The sequence below is a fragment of the Crassostrea angulata genome, chromosome 4 (assembly GCF_025612915.1).
Source record: "Crassostrea angulata isolate pt1a10 chromosome 4, ASM2561291v2, whole genome shotgun sequence".
Lineage (NCBI taxonomy): Eukaryota > Metazoa > Mollusca > Bivalvia > Ostreida > Ostreidae > Magallana > Magallana angulata.
This window is the reverse complement of record NC_069114.1, coordinates 43,388,358-43,409,513: the sequence shown is the minus strand read 5'-3', so window position 1 is coordinate 43,409,513 and position 21,156 is coordinate 43,388,358. Positions and strand designations below refer to the sequence as shown.

Here is a 21,156-nt window from a genome sequence, read left to right as displayed (position 1 = left end):
TATATGTTGTAAACTTGGCTCAATCTGATTTAAATCAGATGCTCGATGCTCCCGTTTATATGACATGTTGCTACGTAGCAACATATCATATGTAGCTAAATCATATAAATGGGAGCATCGAGGATCTGATTTTAATCAAATTCAAACTTGGCTGATATAACAAACTATGCTTGTAACGAGGCACCATTACCTGTCTGTGGCACTTCGTTATAACTAAAGCAACTTAATTTTACTATAATTCAATTGCCATTAAATTTCATGATTTGCTGTGTTGATACCTTTTTATATTGGCCGTAACATCACGTAGAATTGATTTTCTAAATTACAAAATAATCATGATTTTGGTAACAAGAGGCCCAGGGGCCACATCGCTCACCTGAGCAACAATTGCCTTAATTCTGATCAAATTAGCATTACAGTATCAAAATATCTTGACAACTAAGTACAGTAGATCTTGCTAAAAAAAATTGAAAATCTGCCAATTTTTATCCACCTCTTTTTTTTTGGTTTATACCAAGCCCCTTTTGTTGTTGTACCTGTAAGAAGTTTTTATTCTATTCCTATACACCCCCCCCCCCCCCCATTTCGTGGCCCCACTTCTCTCTAGGGAATCATGGTTTCATCAATCTTAAATCTGCATAACCTGTGCTTTCACACTAAGTACTGAGTTTTGGACCAAAAACTTTCCCAGAGTATTTTTAAAGATTTTCTCTTTATATTCCTATGTAAAAATTCAAACCGCCATCAACGCCCCACCCTACCACAAGGGACTGTGATTTTGCAAACTTGAATTTACACTACCCGAGGATGCCTCTACACAAGTTTAAGCTTTTCTGGCCAAATAGTCTTTAAAAAGAAGATTTTTAAAGATTTTCTCTATATATTTCCTATGTAAAAATTCATCTTCCATTGTGGCCTCACTCTAACCCTGCACTATTATTTAAACAAACTTGAATCTATACGATCTGGGGATGCTTCTACTCAAATTTGGGCTTTCCTGGCCTAATAGTTTTGAGAAAAAGACTTTTAAAGATTTTCTCTATATATAAAAATTTATCCCCCATTGTGGCCCCACCCTACCACCAGGGACCATGATTTGAACAAACTTGAATCTACATTATCAAAGGATGGTTACACGCCAATTTGAGCTTTTCTAGCCTAATAGTTTTTGAGAAGAAGATTTTTAAAGATTTTCTCTATATATTCCTATGTAAAAATTTATCCCCCAATTGTGGCCCCATCCTACCCACAGGGACCATGATTTGAACAAACTTGAATCTACACTACCTGACGATGCTCCCATTTTCATTTGAGCCTTTCTGACCTAATACTTTTTGAGAAGAAGACTTTTAAAGATTTTCTTTATATATTCCTATGTAAAACTTGATCCCCCCATTGTGGCCCCACCTTTCCCCAAGGGACTTTGATTTGAACAAACTTGAATCTACACTACCTGACGATGCTTTCATTTTAATTTGAGCTTTTCTGTCCTAATAGTTTTTGAGAAGAAGATTTTTAAAGATTTTCTCTATATATTCCTATGTAAAACATGATCCTCCTATTTGTGGCCCCACCCTACCCCGGGGGACCATGATTTAAAAAAACTTGAATCTACACTTCCTGAGGATGCTTCCATTTTAATTTGAGCTTTCCTGGCCTAATAGTTTTTGAGAAGAAGATTTTCTCTATATATTCCTATGTAAAAATCCATTCCCCCATTGTGGCCCCACCATACCACCAAGGACTATGATTTGAACAAACTTGAATCTACACTACCTGAGGATGCTTCCACTTTAATTTGAGCTTTTCTAGCCTAATAGTTTTTGAGAAGATTATTAAAGATTTTCTCTATATATTCCAATGTAAAATTTGATCCCCCCATTGTGGCCCCACCCTACCCCCGGGGACCATGATTTGAACAAACTTGAATCTAGACTATCTGAAGATGCTCCCATTTTAATTTGAGCTTTTCTGGCCTAATAGTTTTTGAGAAGAAGATTTTTAAAGATTTTCTCTATATATTCCTATGTAAAAATCCATTCCCCCATTGTGGCCCCACCATACCACCAGGGACTATGATTTGAACAAACTTGAATCTACACTACCTGAGGATGCCTCCACACAAGTTAACGCTTTTCAGGTCGAATAGTTTTTGAGAAGAAGATTTTTGAAAAATACCAACAAATTTTCAATAATTCTCAATTATCTCCCCTTTAAAGAGGGCGTGGCCCTTCATTTGAACAAACTTGAATCCCTTTTAACTAGTGGTGCTTTATGCCAAATTTGGCTAAAATCTGCCCAGCGGTTCTTGAGCAGAAGATGAAAATGTGAAAAGTTTACAACAACGACGACGACTACGACGACAACGACAGACAACGGACAAATTGTGATCAGAAAAGCTCACTTGAGCCTTTGGCTCAGGTGAGCTAAAAAAGTTATATATATCAATCTTATGAATAATGAAAATTGTATTAATTTGCTTTCCCATTTTAAAAATAATTTACGGTAGTTTTAACTTCAGTCATACTTGTGAAGTTTTTGTTAAAATAGAGTCAGGTATAGTAACTGTCTTTAATTGCACTCATGTTCACAAAAAATTTGCTAAACACAAAGCAACATAATTTCTACAATGTTATTAATTAAAAGATAAAATATGCGAATCTCAAAAGGCATTTTGGATGAGGAAATGTAAACATGATGAACAAGGAAAAAACAAGTGCATATCTAAACAACAAATGCATTTTCTTCAAACAAGGATCATCAAACAGTTATGTACGCATGAATTCAACTCCTTTGATACTAACTCCAAAACAGAATGAGGAACAGCAAGCTTCCCAGCCTGATGGTTATCTGGCACTGCATAGTTTTGAAAATGGATGGGTAATAACACTCTATATGACCAAAAAAACCCAACCGGAACTAATATAATAATAACCATGCAGTCATATGAAATACCCTATTGATTGATTCCCAGTTTGACCACTGAAAATGTCTTTGCTATGAGGACGAGATTTTCAATAAATAACCAATCAGATATACTTTAAGTTTTAAATATGAGTCTTATAGCTATAAACTATCATTAAGTAAAGAAAAAATCCACCTATATAAGCTTTACAACTTTAATATTTCTCTATCTTTAATCTACACAATGTTTTTTTCTCAAGGAGAATATTAATATAAATCTAAACATAGGTAATCACAGATTACAAGGTCACCGGGACGAGACATCAACCTTATGAGACTTCACCTTTATGAGACCACCTTTATCATATTAAATGAAAATCATACTTTATGATCTTGGATATTCATGGATTCTGTTTTGACACAATATCGTATATCATCTGTTAAAAAATTGTATGATAATCATATGTTCATATGTTAATCAATACAATAATATAAAATTAAATATTGCATCCTATCATATTTACAACATATATCATATAATACAATAAAATACCATAATAAACAATGATGAGATATGATATCGTAACGTATGATATGACATTGTATTGTGTTATACGTTCTTGTATTTGATCACATAATACAATATCATAATATATAAAACAATATAGTATTATATTACAATATCATATTACATAATACATAATAACATTGAAACATGATATTATATTGTATAAGATAGTATGATACTGTATCATTTTTGAAACATAATATGATATTGTATCATATGATACATTATAATTTGATACAACATTGTATCTGCAGCAAAAACTTTAACCTGGTCCAACAACCTTAACCTCCTCCAGCATCTGAAATTTAGTACTCAGATTCAGCATCCAAGTCTTTCAAGTCCATAAGTAGGTCCAGATGCATCATCCATGCAAGTTTGGTGAAGACAGGACATGTAATAGCTTAGATACAGGACCTGCAACAAAAACTTTAACCAGGTCCGGACGCCGACGCCGACACCGACGCCGAGGGTATAGCATAAGCTCCCCCTGACTTCGTCTCGGTGAGCTAATAACTGTTAAAAAAGTATACCTTTTCTTACAGAAAATATTACCATTTATTGAAATGAGCATCAAGTTAGTCCACTGTCACTTTACTATATCAGAGACAACAATCATTTAAACAAGAAGCTCATGGGCCACATTGCTCACATGAACAACAGTTCCTTGTGTCATTCTTTTTCAGTTTTTTTACTAGTGAATATTTCTATGAAAAACTTTAAACCCCTCTTGGGGTCCAAGGATTATTACAGGGCTAATGATTTTAAAAAGTTAGAATCAATACTATCTTAGGATGCTTGCATAAAGAGGAGATTTTTACAAATTTTCTACATCTTTTTATGTTCAACTTTGAAGCCCTAGTTGGGCCCCAGTGTTAGTGGGTTATAGTTATAACCATTTAGAATATTCATTATGTATACAAGCTTTTTTGTAAATATTGGCATTTCTGGTGCAGTGGTTCTTGAGAAGAAGATTTTATAAAACACGTAACTTATTTCTACAGTTTTACAATTATCTCCCTTTAAAAAAATGGTTTGCCCGATATTTCAATAATATACAATCCCCTTCCCATAAGGATGATTTGTACCAAGTTTGGTTAAATTTGGACCAGTGGTTTTAGAAAAGAAGTCAAACAAGAGGCCCATGGGCCACATCGCTCACCTGAGGAACAATAGGTATGATAAAGTCAGCTACATGGAGTCATAAAACAAACAATCTGGACAATGTACAATAATACATGTAGATCCTGTATAAATAAAATCCATTTTTCCCCCTTGGAACTCGGATAGCCCTGATTGCTGCCAATATTTACAAGAGCAGACTTTAATCACCGCTCCTGCACATATATAGGGACTCTGAAAGTTACGCAGGCAGGGATGACGGCACACCTACGCAACTCAACAGGTACCAACGTTTACGCAAGCAGGGATGACCGCACACTTGCACCAACAGCTCAACCTAACGCAAGCAGGGAGTGCCGCAAGTGCCGCACACTTGCGCTAGAAAGGCCTGAACACCAGCATGGATGACCATACATTAGTGCTCCGCCGCTACCACCACCAATACAATCAGATATGACTGCACACTTGTATTAATGCGATACAGGGCAGGAATGACCGCACACTTTGTATCGAAGGTTAGAAAACACGTAGATTAGATAGAGCAAGGATGTTCACACACTCAATCTATCCATACCTGTTCAAGTTTAACCCCAAACAGTCGCTAATCGAAATGTAACAGACACTGTCCCTAAATATGTGCCAACCTAAAATAATTCATAGTATCTAAAAATTGGAAATCAAAAATAAACAAAATAATCTGGCCTTACCCAAAACTTCTTATGCAGAACAACTTATATACATTGAATATTTATTATTGTATAAAAATAATCATCACAATAATTGGTTAACAGTGGATGCATTAATTAAAATAATCAAGAATCAATAAATCAAGGGCAATAACTCAATACAGTAATACAAAAAGATTCTAATGAAAAAATAGCTGCCTGCTTCAATTCTATAGTCATATCACATGTTGAGTATTGCAGTTCTCAAAAAGATCCTTTACAATTGTTTATATATGGGATATTTAGCTACATCAAACTCTGAACCTTCTTGTGAGGCCGAAGAATTGTCCTGGAGCCAAAGTTTTAACAATGATAAAGAATCATCTTGCTGATTAGTTTCTGAGAAGAAGATTTTTAAAGATTTACTTTATATATTCCTATGTAAAACTTTAACACCCCCCCCCCCCCCCCATGTGGCCTCACACTACCCCCAGGGATCATGATTTTCACAACTTTGAATCTACACTACCTGAGGATACTTCCACACAAGTTTCAACTTTCCTGGCTGATTAGTTTCTGAGAAGAAGATTTTTAAAGATTTACTCTATATATTCCTATGTAAAACTTCGACCCCCCATTGTGCCCCACCCTACCCCCAGGGATCATGATTTTCACAACTTTGAATCTACACTACCTGAGGATGCTTCAACAACAGTTTCACCTTTCCTGGCTGATTAGTTTCTGAGAAGAAGATTTTCAAAGATTTACTCTATATATTTCTATGTAAAATTTTAACACCCCCCCCCCAATGTGGCCCCACCCTACCCCTGGGGGTCATGAATTTCACAATTTTGAATCTACACTACCTGAGGATGCTTCCACACAAGTTTCAGCTTTCCTGGCTGTTTAGTTTCTGAGCAGATGATTTTTAAAGATTTACTCTATATATTCCTATGTAAAACTTCGACCCCCCCATTGTGGCCCCACCCTACCCCGGGGGTCATGAATTTCACAACTTTGAATCTACACTACCTGAGGATGCTTCCACACAAGTTTCAGCTTTCCTGGCTGTTTAGTTTCTGAGAAGAAGATTTTTAAAGATTTACTCTATATATTCCTATGTAAAACTTCGACCCCCCATTGTGGCCCCACCCTACCCCTGGGGGTCATGAATTTCACAATTTTGAATCTACACTACCTGAGGATGCTTCCACACAAGTTTCAGCTTTCCTGGCTGTTTAGTTTCTGAGCAGATGATTTTTAAAGATTTACTCTATATATACCTATGTAAAACTTCGACCCCCCATTGTGGCCCCACCCTACCCCTGGGGGTCATGAATTTCACAACTTTAAATCTACACTACCTGAAGATGCTTCCACACAAGTTTCAGCTTTCCTGGCTGTTTAGTTTCTGAGAAGAAGATTTTTAAAGATTTACTCTATATATTCCTATGTAAAACTTCGACCCCCCATTGTGGCCCCACCCTACCCCTGGGGGTCATGAATTTCACAACTTTGAATCTACACTACCTGAGGATGCTTCCACACAAGTTTCAGCTTTCCTGGCTGTTTAGTTTCTGAGAAGAAGATTTTTAAAGATTTACTCTATATATACCTATGTAAAACTTCGACCCCCCATTGTGGCCCCACCCTACCCCCGGGGGTCATGAATTTCACAACTTTGAATCTACACTACCTGAGGATGCTTCCACACAAGTTTCAGCTTTCCTGGCTGTTTAGTTTCTGAGATGAAGATTTTTAAAGATTTACTCTATATATACCTATGTAAAACTTCGACCCCCCATTGTGGCCCCACCCTACCCCCGGGGGTCATGAATTTCACAACTTTGAATCTACACTACCTGAGGATGCTTCCACACAAGTTTCAGCTTTCCTGGCTTTCTGGTTCTTGAGAAGAAGATTTTTGAAAATTTCTCGAAATTTTTCATTAATTTCTAATTATCTCCCCTTGAAAACGGGTATGACCCTTAATTTTCACAACTTTGAATTCCCTTTGCCTAAGGATGATTTGTGCCAAGTTTGGTTGAAATTGGCCTAGTAGTTCTTGAGAAGATGTTGAAAATGTGAAAAGTTTACGGACGGACGGACGGACGGACAGACGGACAGACAGACGACAGACAAAATGTGATCAGAATAGCTCACTTGAGCTTTCAGCTCAGGTGAGCTAAAAAGTGAAATGTTTACAGACAGTTGGATGGATGGACAGACAGATGAACGGATGACAATGTAATCAGAAAAGCTCACTTTAAGGTGGAAGGCTACATCGTCAAAACATGTCTGACTTCCGTTCGAAACGCCATTGTGTTCCGGATTGATAACATTATGTCGTGGTACAAAATAGCTATACACCGTTTAATCGAACTCTTCTAACTAAGGAGATGAGATAGGAATGGAATCACCAAAACGCTTAGAAAATATGTCAATTTTCTTCCTGTTTAAAGCTTTTCACTAACATTGATTATCAGCTGTTTTGTACGGAAAACGTGGAATCTAAATAATATACCGTTTCCCTGCTCTGCTGCTATTGGCAGTACATTTTTGTCATGTCATCTGCAACAGACGGTCATACATATGTGGCGGATTATCGATAAAGGTAAGCAGATGTCAAATTTTCATTTAAACTATATATGTATGATGAATATAAAACGAAAGTACCGTAGTGCGATCTCTTGAATTGATCTTAACTTCCCAAATTAAAAAAAAACATTTGCAGTAAAAGACTTTCATTGAAACTTTGACATTAAACTACTGTATTTTGATTAAAATAAATACAGCTAGGCAGCAATAGCAGTGGAAGCCCGGATTTGCAAGCCAAATGAGGGAAAGACAGAATTCTGAAAAGGAGAATGTTTTTCATTTCCACACATGCATGTGTATCACTATAGACATCTAATGTATGTATTAATATGCGTATGGTTGTTGTTTATAATTGCTATTGTATATAAAAAAGTAAAAGGCAATTTATAATATAATTAACTACTAATATTTTGTTTTAAATATATATAATACATTCATCAAAAATATAATTTTTCAGCTTCAAACATTATCATAAGCACTACTTATCTTAAATCTACATATTTAGCATAGACTTGTTCCTATTTTAATTTTTCTTCGTGATTTTTATTAATTAAAAAATTGATCCCAAGATATTTGAGACCATGTAAAATAAAGAAAGACAACTCTTAAACAGGATCTTTCATACCAAGATTTTTGCAATAATTAAGTATTTCCTTTAATTTTTCAATTTCATTCAATTTCTTTTCTTCATCCCATTCACCAACGAATATTGTTTATATTTTCAGGTTTTTGTGGGATTTTGTCCAGCAGTTTGCCTTAAAAGAATTTTTTTATATTTTAGTTTCATATTTATGTGGATTCCAATAAAAATCATACAAACTTCATTCATTATTTTTTTGTTTTTCATTTCTAAACTTAATAACATTTCACTTTCTTAAGAATTTTAAAACAGAAATGTTTAAAAATTTGATAAATAAGGGGTTATCTGGAACCAGACTTATATTTTAAAAATTCTCTAGAAAATAGTGTATTGTATTTTGAGGTCTATTATTGTTGAATACTGTGCCTAGTATAGGTAACAAATGCATGCAACAAAAATCTCCTACACTTATTTGGTGTAGAGATCCACCTTAACCTTCGGTTCAGGTGAGCTAAAAAGATAACATCTGAATACTGTACATATATTCAGTACACTCACTAGAAATAGTAGGAACGGTCCAAAATGGAGTCTCTACATCAGACTGGGTCTCCCACAGTCCTAGATTCAGGTTCAGCTGCCACATGGTGAGGAGGGGACCACACCTCAGACCTCGACTCCCCGGCTGATTGAACAGAGTGGTGCAGTCTGACTTTTTGATTATCGGAACTCTCTGTTTCAATCAAAAGAAAATTTTTGAAAAATTTATTCTTACAATGTATTAGGGCAAAATGGCATATATATAACATTTTTAATGGGATTAAAGTTATTACAATAGACAATAATTTTATTAAAAAGAAAGATTTTTCATCTCGTAAATACCCTGAATTTTTATCAATCAAAAACTTGAAGAAGATGAGGGAATAAGATAGCCCAAATACCCTTTCAGTTTCGTCGTAAAATACAATTTAAAATTTATTTTTTTTCCAAATAATCTATTAAAAAATATTACATATTACGAGTCTGCAAACGCACAATTTCTAACTATATTCAGTTTTTAATATATCTAACAAACGATAAGAAAAAACAAGAGGCCAATTGGCCTTAACGGTCACCTGAGTAGCATATAACCCATACACAAACTTGTTGAGGAGTCTCATATATGCATTTAATAAGGTTTCATTCTGGAGTAGAAAAATTATAAATTTGTAATGACGACCACCTCCCTGCCTGAAATCTGTCTAAAAGAACTATGAAACATATAATTTTGGTGAAAAACTTAAAGATCTGGTCTACAAAATCATGAATTCCTTTCCTTTCAGGTGTGTGGGAGCAAAGAAGATAATTTTTAAACATTATATGCATTAACACCTATACATCCATTTTGGTCCTGCCCTAGAATCAAAACCCATACTCCAGGGGACATGAAATTAAAAATTTTAGTAGAGGACTTCCTGGTAAACATAATTATGAAGTCAGTTTTTCATATAGATGTGTGAGAATAGAGAAGATTTTGAACATTATACATGTATGCATTAACACTACATTGCACCCCCCCCCCCAATGTCCAGAACCCCTGACCCAGGAGCCATGAATTTCACAATTTTGGTAGAGGAGATAGTGGACATCATAACCATGTATTCAGTTTTTTGTCCACATGTGTGGGAGTAAAGAAAAAGATTTTTAGAGATTTAAAACATTTTTACTATATGGCCATATTGGCCCCACCCTAGAGCCTGAACCCCTGACACAGGGGTCATGAATTTCACAATTTTGGTAGAGGGCTTCATGGACATTATAATCATGCATTTTGTTTTTAACAAATATATATGGGAGTAGAGAAGAAGATTTTCTAAGATTCAATACATTTAACTTTATGGCCATATTGGCCCCACCCTAGAGCCTGAACCCCTGACCCAGGGGTCATGAATTTCACAATTTTGGTGGAGGGCTTCATGGACATCATAATCATGCATTTAGTTTTTAACAAATTTATATAGGAGTAGAGAAGAAGATTTTTTAAGATTTAATACATTTTTACTATATTGCCCCCACCCTAGAGCCTGAACCCCTGACACAGGGGTCATGAATTTCACAATTTTGGTGGAAGGCTTCATGGACATCATAATCATGCTTTTAGTTTTTATTAAATATATATGGGAGTAGAGAAGATTTTCTAAGATTTAATACATTTTTACTATATGGCCATATTGGCCCCAACCCAGAGCCAGAACCCCTGACCCAGGGGCCATGAATTTCACAATTTTGGTAGAGGGCTTCCTGGACATCATAACCATGCAACCAGTTTTTTCCTCACATGTGTGGGAGTAAAAAAGAGGATTTTTGAAAATTTGGCTTTTTTTTTGCATATTTGGCCCCACCTGTGGTGACCCAGGGTTGGTAAAGCCATGAATTTCACAATTTAGATTCCTCTTCCCATAGAGATGCCTCACATCAAAAATGGTAACAATTGGACTGGTAGTTTTTAAGAAGAAGTTAAAAATGTATAATTGTTAACGCACGACGACGGACGAAAACGAATAGCAATAGGTCACCTGAGTTTATTCAGGTGACCTAAAAATAACACTATTTTTGACTTTTTAAAAAATAACACTATTTGGAGGATTTGCTACATATATGCCTGTTTGAGTCAACATATTCCAAGTATTGAATTCATTTAAGTGTTACAAAATCGATGATATGTTAAATATATATTGTTTTGAATATTTTTTTTAAAAAATATCAGATTTATTGACATTCTAAATTTTCAGCATCTTATCCGTCCGTGTATTGGCATTTTACACATCTTGTCCACTAATTTTCTATCTTCTTAATACATGTATATCCTTAATAATACATACATGGTTTTAAAGGGACATGGTCACAATTTTGATCAAATTCTATTTTTGGGTTTTTATTATTTACAATCCTTATTAAAGTTCTAATGATCAAATGAAAGTTGGGTGGCAGTCGATGAGTCTTAAGCAAGATAAAGGGCTCACATTTCTTTGTCATGTAGACAAGGCTTGTGCCCTGTTTTTGTTTACATATACCAGTTAAAAATACATTCTAAGCACAAATAAACAGTTTCTACACATTTAAATCATTCATTTTAGGTCTAAAACTGAAATTTTCACTTCAACATGCAAAGAATTTTAAGTTCTATAACTCAATATATAACTATAATTCAATGAATGCCACTCAAAGGACTGCGAACGATAGCATTGTCTAGCTACCGAACTAAAAGTCATTTTTTGAAAGTTGTCTAATTAAAGTTATTTTTTAATAATAAAGTATACATTTATGTATATTTTCATTGAATATGAATGATTTTGTCAAACAGAGAGATTACTTTGTATTTTGGGTTAAAATAGCTCATTTCATAATAGAAAATAAAGGAAAACAGAAATGTGATTACTATTAAATTTTTATAAACATATAAATAATATTTTAATATTTTTCTCACTCCTAGAGACCGATTTCAATGAAATTTTTTTAATTCCCCCATAAGCAAAACTTTTGTTTCAAAATCAATAATTTAACTACAAATTTTATATCGATATAATTCAATTAGGATTTGATCATACTTTTAAGTAGATAAATGTGTTTTTGAATATCTGACAGAAATTCCAAAATATTTGGATGTAAAATGTAGGCGGGAAATGGGCATTAGCATTCACAGTTCTTTTGGTTGCCTATCAAAAATGCCTTACTGAAGCATTATAAACAGCAAAATTTAAAAAAAAACAATTTTTGACCACAGTTTTTTACCAAAATTGTGACCATGCCCCTTTAAACTTACAAGTGGTTTGCATAAGTCACTTCCTGTCTGAAGATTTCTTTTCATTTCTGCTTTGGATATCATGATATTTTCATCCACAACTAAATGACGTCTCCGTCGCTTCCTAGCGCTGGGACTTGGAGGCAAGGGAGCTAACTCTAGAGACAAATCAATCCGCCTCTAATAATTAAAGAAAAAGAAATTCTATACAATTTCAGTATACACAAGTAAATTAATATTGATAAATAAACTTCGAATAATGAAGACAATCATGAGCCTAAATTGTAATAATCTATACATGTGCATACAGTAATATCAAAGCAAAAAAATTAAATGTATTTTGCAAAAATTTATTAGATGAATGTACATAGAAATTGATTTCTCCTACAGAAGCTTCATACAAAAGTCATGATTGCCTATATATTAATGAGAAGAAAGTTTACAACCAACACACAATGACTGACCAAAAAGATCCTTTCCCCAAAATAAAAGCTGATGACCTTGACACCATTATTACCTTTCTGGATGACCTGCGGGGTTCCTCTTCTGTGGGGGGCAGCATGGTGACCTCTGGTGACCTTGGCCGATGATCACGGGGTGCTGGTGGGGCGTCGGGTAGTACATCCTCAAGCTGACCCCGAGGGGTTTTTTCCTTGGGGGACAACATTTCTTTCTCCAATTCTTTCCCTCCATCTAAGGTTTTTGAAGGGGATGAGAGATTTATGAAGGCTTCTGATCCTTTCACAGGGCTGCAAATTAGAGATAAGATATAATAATAAGTTTCATCTTCTTTGGAATGAAATAAGTTATCTAGCGATTTCTTAAAGGTAATTTCCCATTGCAAAAATAACTCACCCCTCCTTCATATTAAAGAAATAAAAAGGTTTTTATATCATTTTTATAAAATTGTTGGTAACTGTAAAGAGTTAAGAGAATGTAATTCTCAAATCAAATATGCCACAGGCTCCCACTTAAAACTGCTGACATTGTTTTGAAAATTGTTCTCAAAATAAGTGATGGCCAAAGAAGTTTGAAGTACCACTACACCTTAGATTTGGGTTAGTGCTTTGATAAAGATTACTTTCTCTTATACCAAATATTTTCATGTCTTTTTTCAGTTCAAATTAAAACCATATAGTCAAATTTGATTTCAAGTCAGAAAAATAAATGTGATTTACTAGTACATAATTTTTAACCAACTTAAAGAATTGAATCTATTTGCAATCCAACTAGTTTTAAATTTATTCCTACTATTTGCCTAGTATAGGAACAGAAACATCTGGTTGGAAGAGTGTACTGTCATTTGGTGGGACAGCATCTACTGGTAATTTGACAGAGTCATCAAGGAGAGCTTGCATGTTATGCTCATCAAGTGCAGGTAACTCAGTCTGTTCAACAATCTAAAATTACGTGATAGAAAATATTTGAAGATCATTTCAACTTTAATGCCATAAGTATAGTGTAAATGCATGTAATTAAACTTTTCTTTGTTCATATTTTGGGTTTACTTCAAATTTTCATTAGCAATATGAATAAATTACAATACATGAATTTTGTACCTATATTTATCATAAATATACTTAAGATTGATCATGATACACATGGGTATAATTTGATAAAAATACATAGATTAGAACTAGGTACTACTAGTATCTACCGTAATGTCGCGTGTATAACACACACTTTTTTTCAGCCAAAATTTGATCAAAAGATAATACTTCTTCCTATATATACACCATGCAAGTTCAATGTCAGTTCACAGGTAATAATTTATGCAGGAATTCTTATTTGCTTATATAAACTACTCATATAAAATTTATTTTACAATAATCTGGTGTGTTGAGCTTGTACTATTCTTGGAGTTTTTCATGATTAAATAAATCATGCAAATTAATCCATATACCGGTACTTAAAAAGTAGAAATTTTCGTTAAACAGAAGCTGCACACTGGTCACGGAGCTCACCTGAGGCAGGTTGGGAATATCCACATCTTTTAGGGTAATTTGGTCCAAACTTGACACAGTGTGTGGAGAGCCTAAAGCTGTGAATAGATGTAGAATTTGTCATAATGCTAATTCTTATTAGTAAATTTTTAGAAGTTTGATTTAGTAATAAGTTAAAGATTGCATGCCTACATAACCAATTAGATATACATTCTTGTTAAAAAAAAAACCCACTTTCTTGAGTTACAGTACTTGAATGCAATTGAAGTAATGTGAAGTATTTTTACACATAAGAAAACTTTGCGAGGTTTACTATTTTTTATCACTCTGTCATCAGAGGTTGTGCTACACAAGTTTCTCTTACACTTCTGTCATCTCAAGAAAAATAGTCACATGATAAAACAAGCATGGCAAGCTCATGGCATTGTTGATTCATTTCTCCTGTAAAATCAACTTGACTTGTGCGTAAGTTTAAAATTATCAAAGGGTATGACATTGCTTGCTGCTGATTTGTGTAACTTCACCAAAAAATTATAAGCATGCGGAAACTGATTTTTCAAAACTTTTAAACATCTGACAAACTAGATCATGTGATACGATTTTTTGTTTTTTTCCTCCACAAAATACTTTGGAGTAAAAATTAATAAATAAAAGTATTAAAGATTTTAACTGAATTATTTATAATCATATTTATAGATTAAAGATTATATAAATACATCAATTTTTGATACATTTTGCCCATTGTTTCAGTTTTTACATTATAGGGCGTTGACAGAGGTATAGGCAAAGCTTGTGTAGCACAGCCCCTGGTGAGATAATGCATTTTTATTTGTCTGGCATAAAATTCTCTCCACAAATCTGTCATTCTAAATGCCTCTTAATAATTGCAAAAATTGACTAGTGTATCATGGGTAATGTGGTAAATAGTGAAATAAAGTTGATGTAAATGTTGGTTGATTAACGATACATGTTTTAGTTGAGTTCTCACCGGATCTAATGAAACTCTGTTCCGGTTCCACATGTATTTGTTTTGTTGATGATACACTCGACTCTCTACGATGTCTCATTCTCTCTACACTGGAGTCACTGCTAGGGGAGGATAACTCTGCCAAAATTTCTTCTGCATCTTTACCTTCCTATCCAAATACCAAAGAAAATACAAAAAAATGGGGGTCATAAATTCATTATCAATTCATTTTTAAACCTTTTTTAAAGTTCTTAATTAACAAGAAAATTTTCTATCCATACAGAGTTAATGATGCTGTCTAGTAATCTTGATTTTCAGATCAGATTGAGAATAGTGACATATTACATATACATGTACGTACCAATGCTTCAATAGTTGCCTATAAGTTATGTGAACCAATAGCAAGTGTCAAGCAAAACTGAATGGAAAGGAACTTAAAAAGCCTTTTAAAGAAACTGAAATAAACAATTTAAGTCTTTAAACAAAACAAGAGGCCAATTGGCCTTAACGGTCACCTGAGTAGCATAAATCCCATACACAAACTTGTCATGGAGTCTATGCATCTAATTAATTAGGTTTCATACTGGAGTAGAAAAATCATAAATTTGTAATGACGACCACATTTCAAAAAGAACTGTGAAACTAAACTAAACTAAAAGATCTGGTCTACAAAATCATGAATTCAGTTTTCCTTTCAGGTGTGTGGGAGTAAAGAAAATATTTTTTTAACATTATATGCATTAACATCTACCGGTATACATCCATTTTGGCCCTGCCCCAGAGTCAAAACCCATCTTTGAGGGGACATGAAAATTAAAATTTCAGTAGAGGACTTCCCGGTAAACATAATTATTAGTCAGTGGTTTTTTTTATACCGATGTGTGAGAATAGAGAAGAAGATTTTTAAACATTATATGCATTAACACTATATTGCCCCCCCCCCCTCCTCATGTCATGAACCCCTGACCCAGGGGCCATAAATTTCACAATTTAGGTAAAGGAGATTGGGGATATCATAACCATGTATTCAGTTTTTTCCCCACATGTGTGGGAGTAGAGAAGAAGATTTTTTAAGATTTAAAACATTTTCACTATTTGGCCATATTGGCCCCACCCTAGAGCCTGAACACCTGACCCATGGGTCATGAATTTCACAATTTAGGTAGAGGGCCTCATGGACATCATAACCATGCATTTAGTTTTTAACAAATATATATGGGAGTAGAGAAGAAGATTTTCTAAGATTTAAAACATTTTTACTATTTGGCCATATTGGCCCCACCCTAGAGCCTGAACCCCTGACCGAGGGGTCATGAATTTCACAATTTAAGTAGAGGGCTTCATGGACATCATAACCATGCATTTAGTTTTCAAAAAATATATATGGGAGTAGAGAAGATGATTTTCTAAGATTTAAAACATTTTTACTATTTGGTCCTATTGGCACCACCCTAGAGCCTGAACCCCTGACCCAGGGGTCATGAATTTCACAATTTTGATAGAGGGCCTCATGGACATCATAACCATGCATTTAGTTTTTAACAAATACCGGTATATATGGGAGTAGAGAAGAACATTTTCTAAGATTTAATACATTTTTACTATTTGACCATATTGGCCCCACCCTAGAGCCTGAACCCCTGACCAAGGGGTCATGAATTTCACAATTTAGGTTGAGGGATTCATGGACATTATAACCATGCATTTAGTTTTTAACAAATATATATGATAGTAGAGAAGAAGATTTTCTAAGATTTAATACATTTTTACTATTTGGCCATATTGGCCCCACCCTAGAGCCTGAACACCTGACCCAGGGGTCATGAATTTCACAATTTAGGTAGAGGGCCTCATGGACATCATAATCATGCATCTAGTTTTCAAAAAATATAAATGGTAGTAGAGAAGAAGATTTTCCAAGATTTAAAACATTTTTACTATATGGTCATATTGGCCCCACCCTAGAGCCAGAACCCCTGACCCAGGGGCCATAAATTTCACAATTTTGATAGAGGGCTTCATGGACATCATAACCATGCAACCAGTTTTTTCCTCACATGCGTGGGAGTAGAGAACAAGATTTTTGAAAATTTGGCTTTTTTTGCATATTTGGCCCCGCCCGTGGCACCCCAGGGGTGGTAAAGCCATGAATTTCACAATTTAGATTCTTCTTACCATAGAGATGCTTCACACCAAAAATGGTAACGATTGACCTGGTAGTTTTCAAGAAGAAGTTAAAATTGTAAAATTGTTAACGCACGACGACGGACGAAGACCAATTGCAATAGGTCACCTGAGTGACTCAGGTGACCTAAAAAATCTTAATGAAATTGAAATGTAAATCAAACATGGATTAAAACAATACAGTCACATTGTTCAACTCATCAACAATGTCATGTATATGATTGTAGCTACTTATAATAATCTACACGTGACAATTGCAAGTGGCAATAATTTTAATAAAAACTTTAAGACATGTACTGATCATAATCAAGACAATGGAGAAGATTTTGAATACACCTATCTCTACTTTCGATCACTGATAGTCCCTTATCGGTAAAACCAGAGGGGACTAGTCTTTATCGCTGTCTTTACATTTGTCTGTCAGTCATATTCTGTCCCAAATTCATTTTCCAGCCTTTTTTGGTTATGATATAGGAGATTGATTTGAAACTTGCTGTGTAGCTTTATAATGAGTTTTATTAAGGTTGATCAACAGAAAATGATATCAATTTTCAATGACTTGCTTTTCCTGATTGAGATTGGGTATCCTTAAAGAAAAACACCTTCCATTGAAATTTCTCGAAAAAAAATTAGCTTTTAAAACAACATTCCTTTTAAATTGAGTACATGTCGGGGACAGATGCCGTTATTGCTTATGCAATACTCTAAGAATTCTTGATTTACATTATCTTCTTTAGTAATGAGGCAAAACCTATCTCAAAGTGCTCCATGCCATTTGGTTGAATTGGTAAAAAGATTTTGAAGATGATGATGATGATTAAAATGCAAACAAGTAAAGGCTAAAGAATGATAAATAATTTTGAACAAAAGGCATTAAACAATACTGTGGATCTATCAATATTTGATAAACACTTATTTTTGTAAGCTTATAATTGTTGAGTTTATCCAAGAAATCAAAGTAAGAAATGTGACAAAAATATTGGTAATGATAACATCTAAGAATTTTTCTGTCCTAATTAATCTAAGATTATTGTTTAAATCTATGAAAACTGATGCCCTGATGTTAATGAAACCACAGTACATGTATTAGTAAATTCTAATTAAAATCTTCCAAAACATCGGAAACAAATCAGAATCATCTTAAATGAACCTCTCGATAGTCTATTCTGCCAAAGTATGGGTCATAGAATGGTTGTTTTTCCAATGACATCAACAAAAAGTCGGGCATAGTCACAAGTTCTGGTCTACAATATAAATTTTTCAAAATGCGGTATAACTCTCTCAGACTTCCAGGTTACATTCAACTCATTTGTGAATAATTTAATTCTGGTTGTAACACGCTATCTGATTGGTTGAAAATTTTAGTTTATATCGTATAAAGAATGTTGCCTACGTCATAATAAGACTAACGTCAAAAACGTATCAATCCGCCTGACGTTACGTTTGAATTTTGTACAATTTGATGTCATTTCATAGATCAAATGACTGTTTTTATCAACAATTGACATCAAAAAAATTAAATTATAAGGAATGAATTCAATATTTATTAATTTTATACGATATAAAATGGTTTTTGCGGTTTATAAAGCGTAAACTGCCCCAAACCATTTTATATCGTATAAAACAAATAAATATTGAATTCATTCCTTAAATACAAACAAAAACATCCCGATAGTCACATGCTTAGGCTATCCTAAAACTATGTCTGTTTGGAATTGCTGCCTGGGAGTTTCTAGACCTGCAGGAGGGAGGGAGGATTTTTTTTTTAAACTTGAAGGTTAAATTATTAAATATTGGTAAAAAAGAAATCTTCATATAAAAAAAAAAGTTTTTTGCTAATGAACTTTTACCAGAAGGGGGTATTTCAATGAGGCAGGAGGCAATTCAAAACAAACCATAATTTTATTTTGGCCTTACAAGACCTGGTTGAAATTATATTCTCATCATATTGAAATCTAAAGCTTTTTAAGAGATCACAATAAAGGTTTCCTTTTTCAAAGCTACCAGAAATACCTGCAGGCAACATTCAGATCAATGTTTTCACCAACGTGTACTGCCAGTCTTACTTTCACCAGAAACGATGATATATCCTCTGAAAAATCAATACATGTACCGTATTATGTTAAATTTACAAATTTTGAATCATGACACATACTAGCTGCAAATTTTTTATTTAAATTAAAAAGATTGATAAAGTTTGAATCATTTATATAAGAAACATCATGAAGTACTTGATCAAACTTTATAATAATTTGTAATGATTATTACTCTATCAAATCTCACAGATAAAATTATAATTAATTAAAATTATATTAATATACAAAACTATGGTAAATATTAAAATTGAAAACATTTAAAGAAAAACCCACATAGATGTATGTTGAAGCTACAAAACATGGTTACTAACCCAGTAAGTACTGTGTTTGTTTTCTATACAGCTTGACACATCCATACATGAGTTTGGCGGAGAGGTAGAGGGAGAACCTGGGGCGACTCCGTCCTGGTACCGAGGGCTGCTTCCTCACCATTATGTAGTTCAAAATGTCATCACTGAATGCAGGAAACAATATCAAATTCATACATCTTGTACATGTTATTGTCAATTCTGTATCCTCAAATCTTGCTACAACAAAACTTGTGCAAGGAATTTTGTATAATGCACAATCATCAGATTTACTAAAGTAGTGTATTTAGAAAAAATCATATATTTCTTGCTAAGAACAGTCATGCAGTTTGAAGCTATTGTGTTTTAAGCAGCAAAAAATTCACAGGTACTTTTTTAAAAATAAGAACAGAAGGTATCTAACTACAAATAACTTGAAGTAAGACCCTTCTGTGAATTGCAATCATTTTTTGTTTCTATAAACAAGAACTTAAAGATATTGCTCCTCTTACTATAAGCTACCATCAGTATGAATTCAAACTATATTTACTTGGAATAGAAACATGGCCATCCAAAATTATTGAGTCCAGTCCCTATTGCATCACATCATAAGTTTCAATACCAGAAATTTCAAACAAATTTAAATGTATATGGAGTTGGCCTTTCATACATACCAGGTTTTACATAAATCAACTCTTGAAACTTCTCTTCTCTTTAATACATGTTCGTCTTTTATGGTGGCTGCCAACCTGTTATATATTATGTATATATATATACAATTTAAATGAATGAATTATTTATGATGATGTCAAACTTAGGGTTGTATGAGACTCTTCCATGTTGAGACATATTGTTTATTGAAATAAACAATAAAATAAAGAGTAATTATGTATTAAGTAGTTTCTTTCCCAATATTGTCATCTAACAGCGTAGCGCAGTTGGTTAGAGGGTTTACTACAAATCTGTAAGTCATGAGTTCGAATCCCCATCAGGGTTTTACAATTTTCACCTCTCGAAATATTTTTAAGAGCAATTTTTTGGTTAAATATTGTATAATATCGTAAAATTCTAATCCGGTGAAAGTATTTCAATTAATATGAATTATAATGTACTTTAATCTACATCAATATCGACAGATGTCCCATGCCACCTTGAATTCCCATAGAAGACGTACGATTTGGTTGTTTCTTGAAATGTTGATATTGAAGCTGGTGTAAATTAACAATAACTAATTTACAGTAATTTTACTTAATTTTATAGTCTGTCCCAAGATAATTTTGCCGCATATTTTCTTATATTATTTGATATTCATAAATACCTCTTGATTCAGACAATGTTCCTTCAATAGTAAGAACAAATCCCAAGATTAAAAAAAAATGTCTATATTACATGTATATGAGGATTTTGCATTGCATCAGCCATAATTCAGCCCAGATGATTACGTTGAAAAATTGTGCGAGGTGTTCT

The 21,156-nt window shown here is 33.8% G+C and overlaps 1 protein-coding gene and 1 long non-coding RNA gene across 2 annotated transcripts in view; one reads left to right on the top strand and one right to left on the bottom strand.

The window, feature by feature from the left end:
* Positions 1-21,156, bottom strand: part of LOC128179592 (meiotic recombination protein REC8 homolog) — a 37,202-nt gene that overhangs the window by 15,362 nt on the left and 684 nt on the right. Inside the window, exons 2-11 of the mRNA XM_052847053.1 lie at positions 20,364-20,438; positions 19,714-19,856; positions 19,320-19,398; positions 18,457-18,550; positions 15,144-15,291; positions 14,177-14,253; positions 13,464-13,612; positions 12,730-12,961; positions 12,234-12,392; positions 8,993-9,164 (exon numbers count right to left, since the gene is read on the bottom strand). Coding sequence (XP_052703013.1) covers positions 8,993-9,164; positions 12,234-12,392; positions 12,730-12,961; positions 13,464-13,612; positions 14,177-14,253; positions 15,144-15,291; positions 18,457-18,550; positions 19,320-19,398; positions 19,714-19,856; positions 20,364-20,438 — 1,328 coding nt within the window. The remainder of the gene's footprint in view (positions 1-8,992; positions 9,165-12,233; positions 12,393-12,729; positions 12,962-13,463; positions 13,613-14,176; positions 14,254-15,143; positions 15,292-18,456; positions 18,551-19,319; positions 19,399-19,713; positions 19,857-20,363; positions 20,439-21,156) is intronic.
* Positions 7,528-8,678, top strand: LOC128179593 (uncharacterized). The gene is made up of 3 exons (XR_008243104.1): positions 7,528-7,870; positions 8,052-8,171; positions 8,580-8,678. It is a non-coding gene; the product is annotated as an uncharacterized LOC128179593 (long non-coding RNA).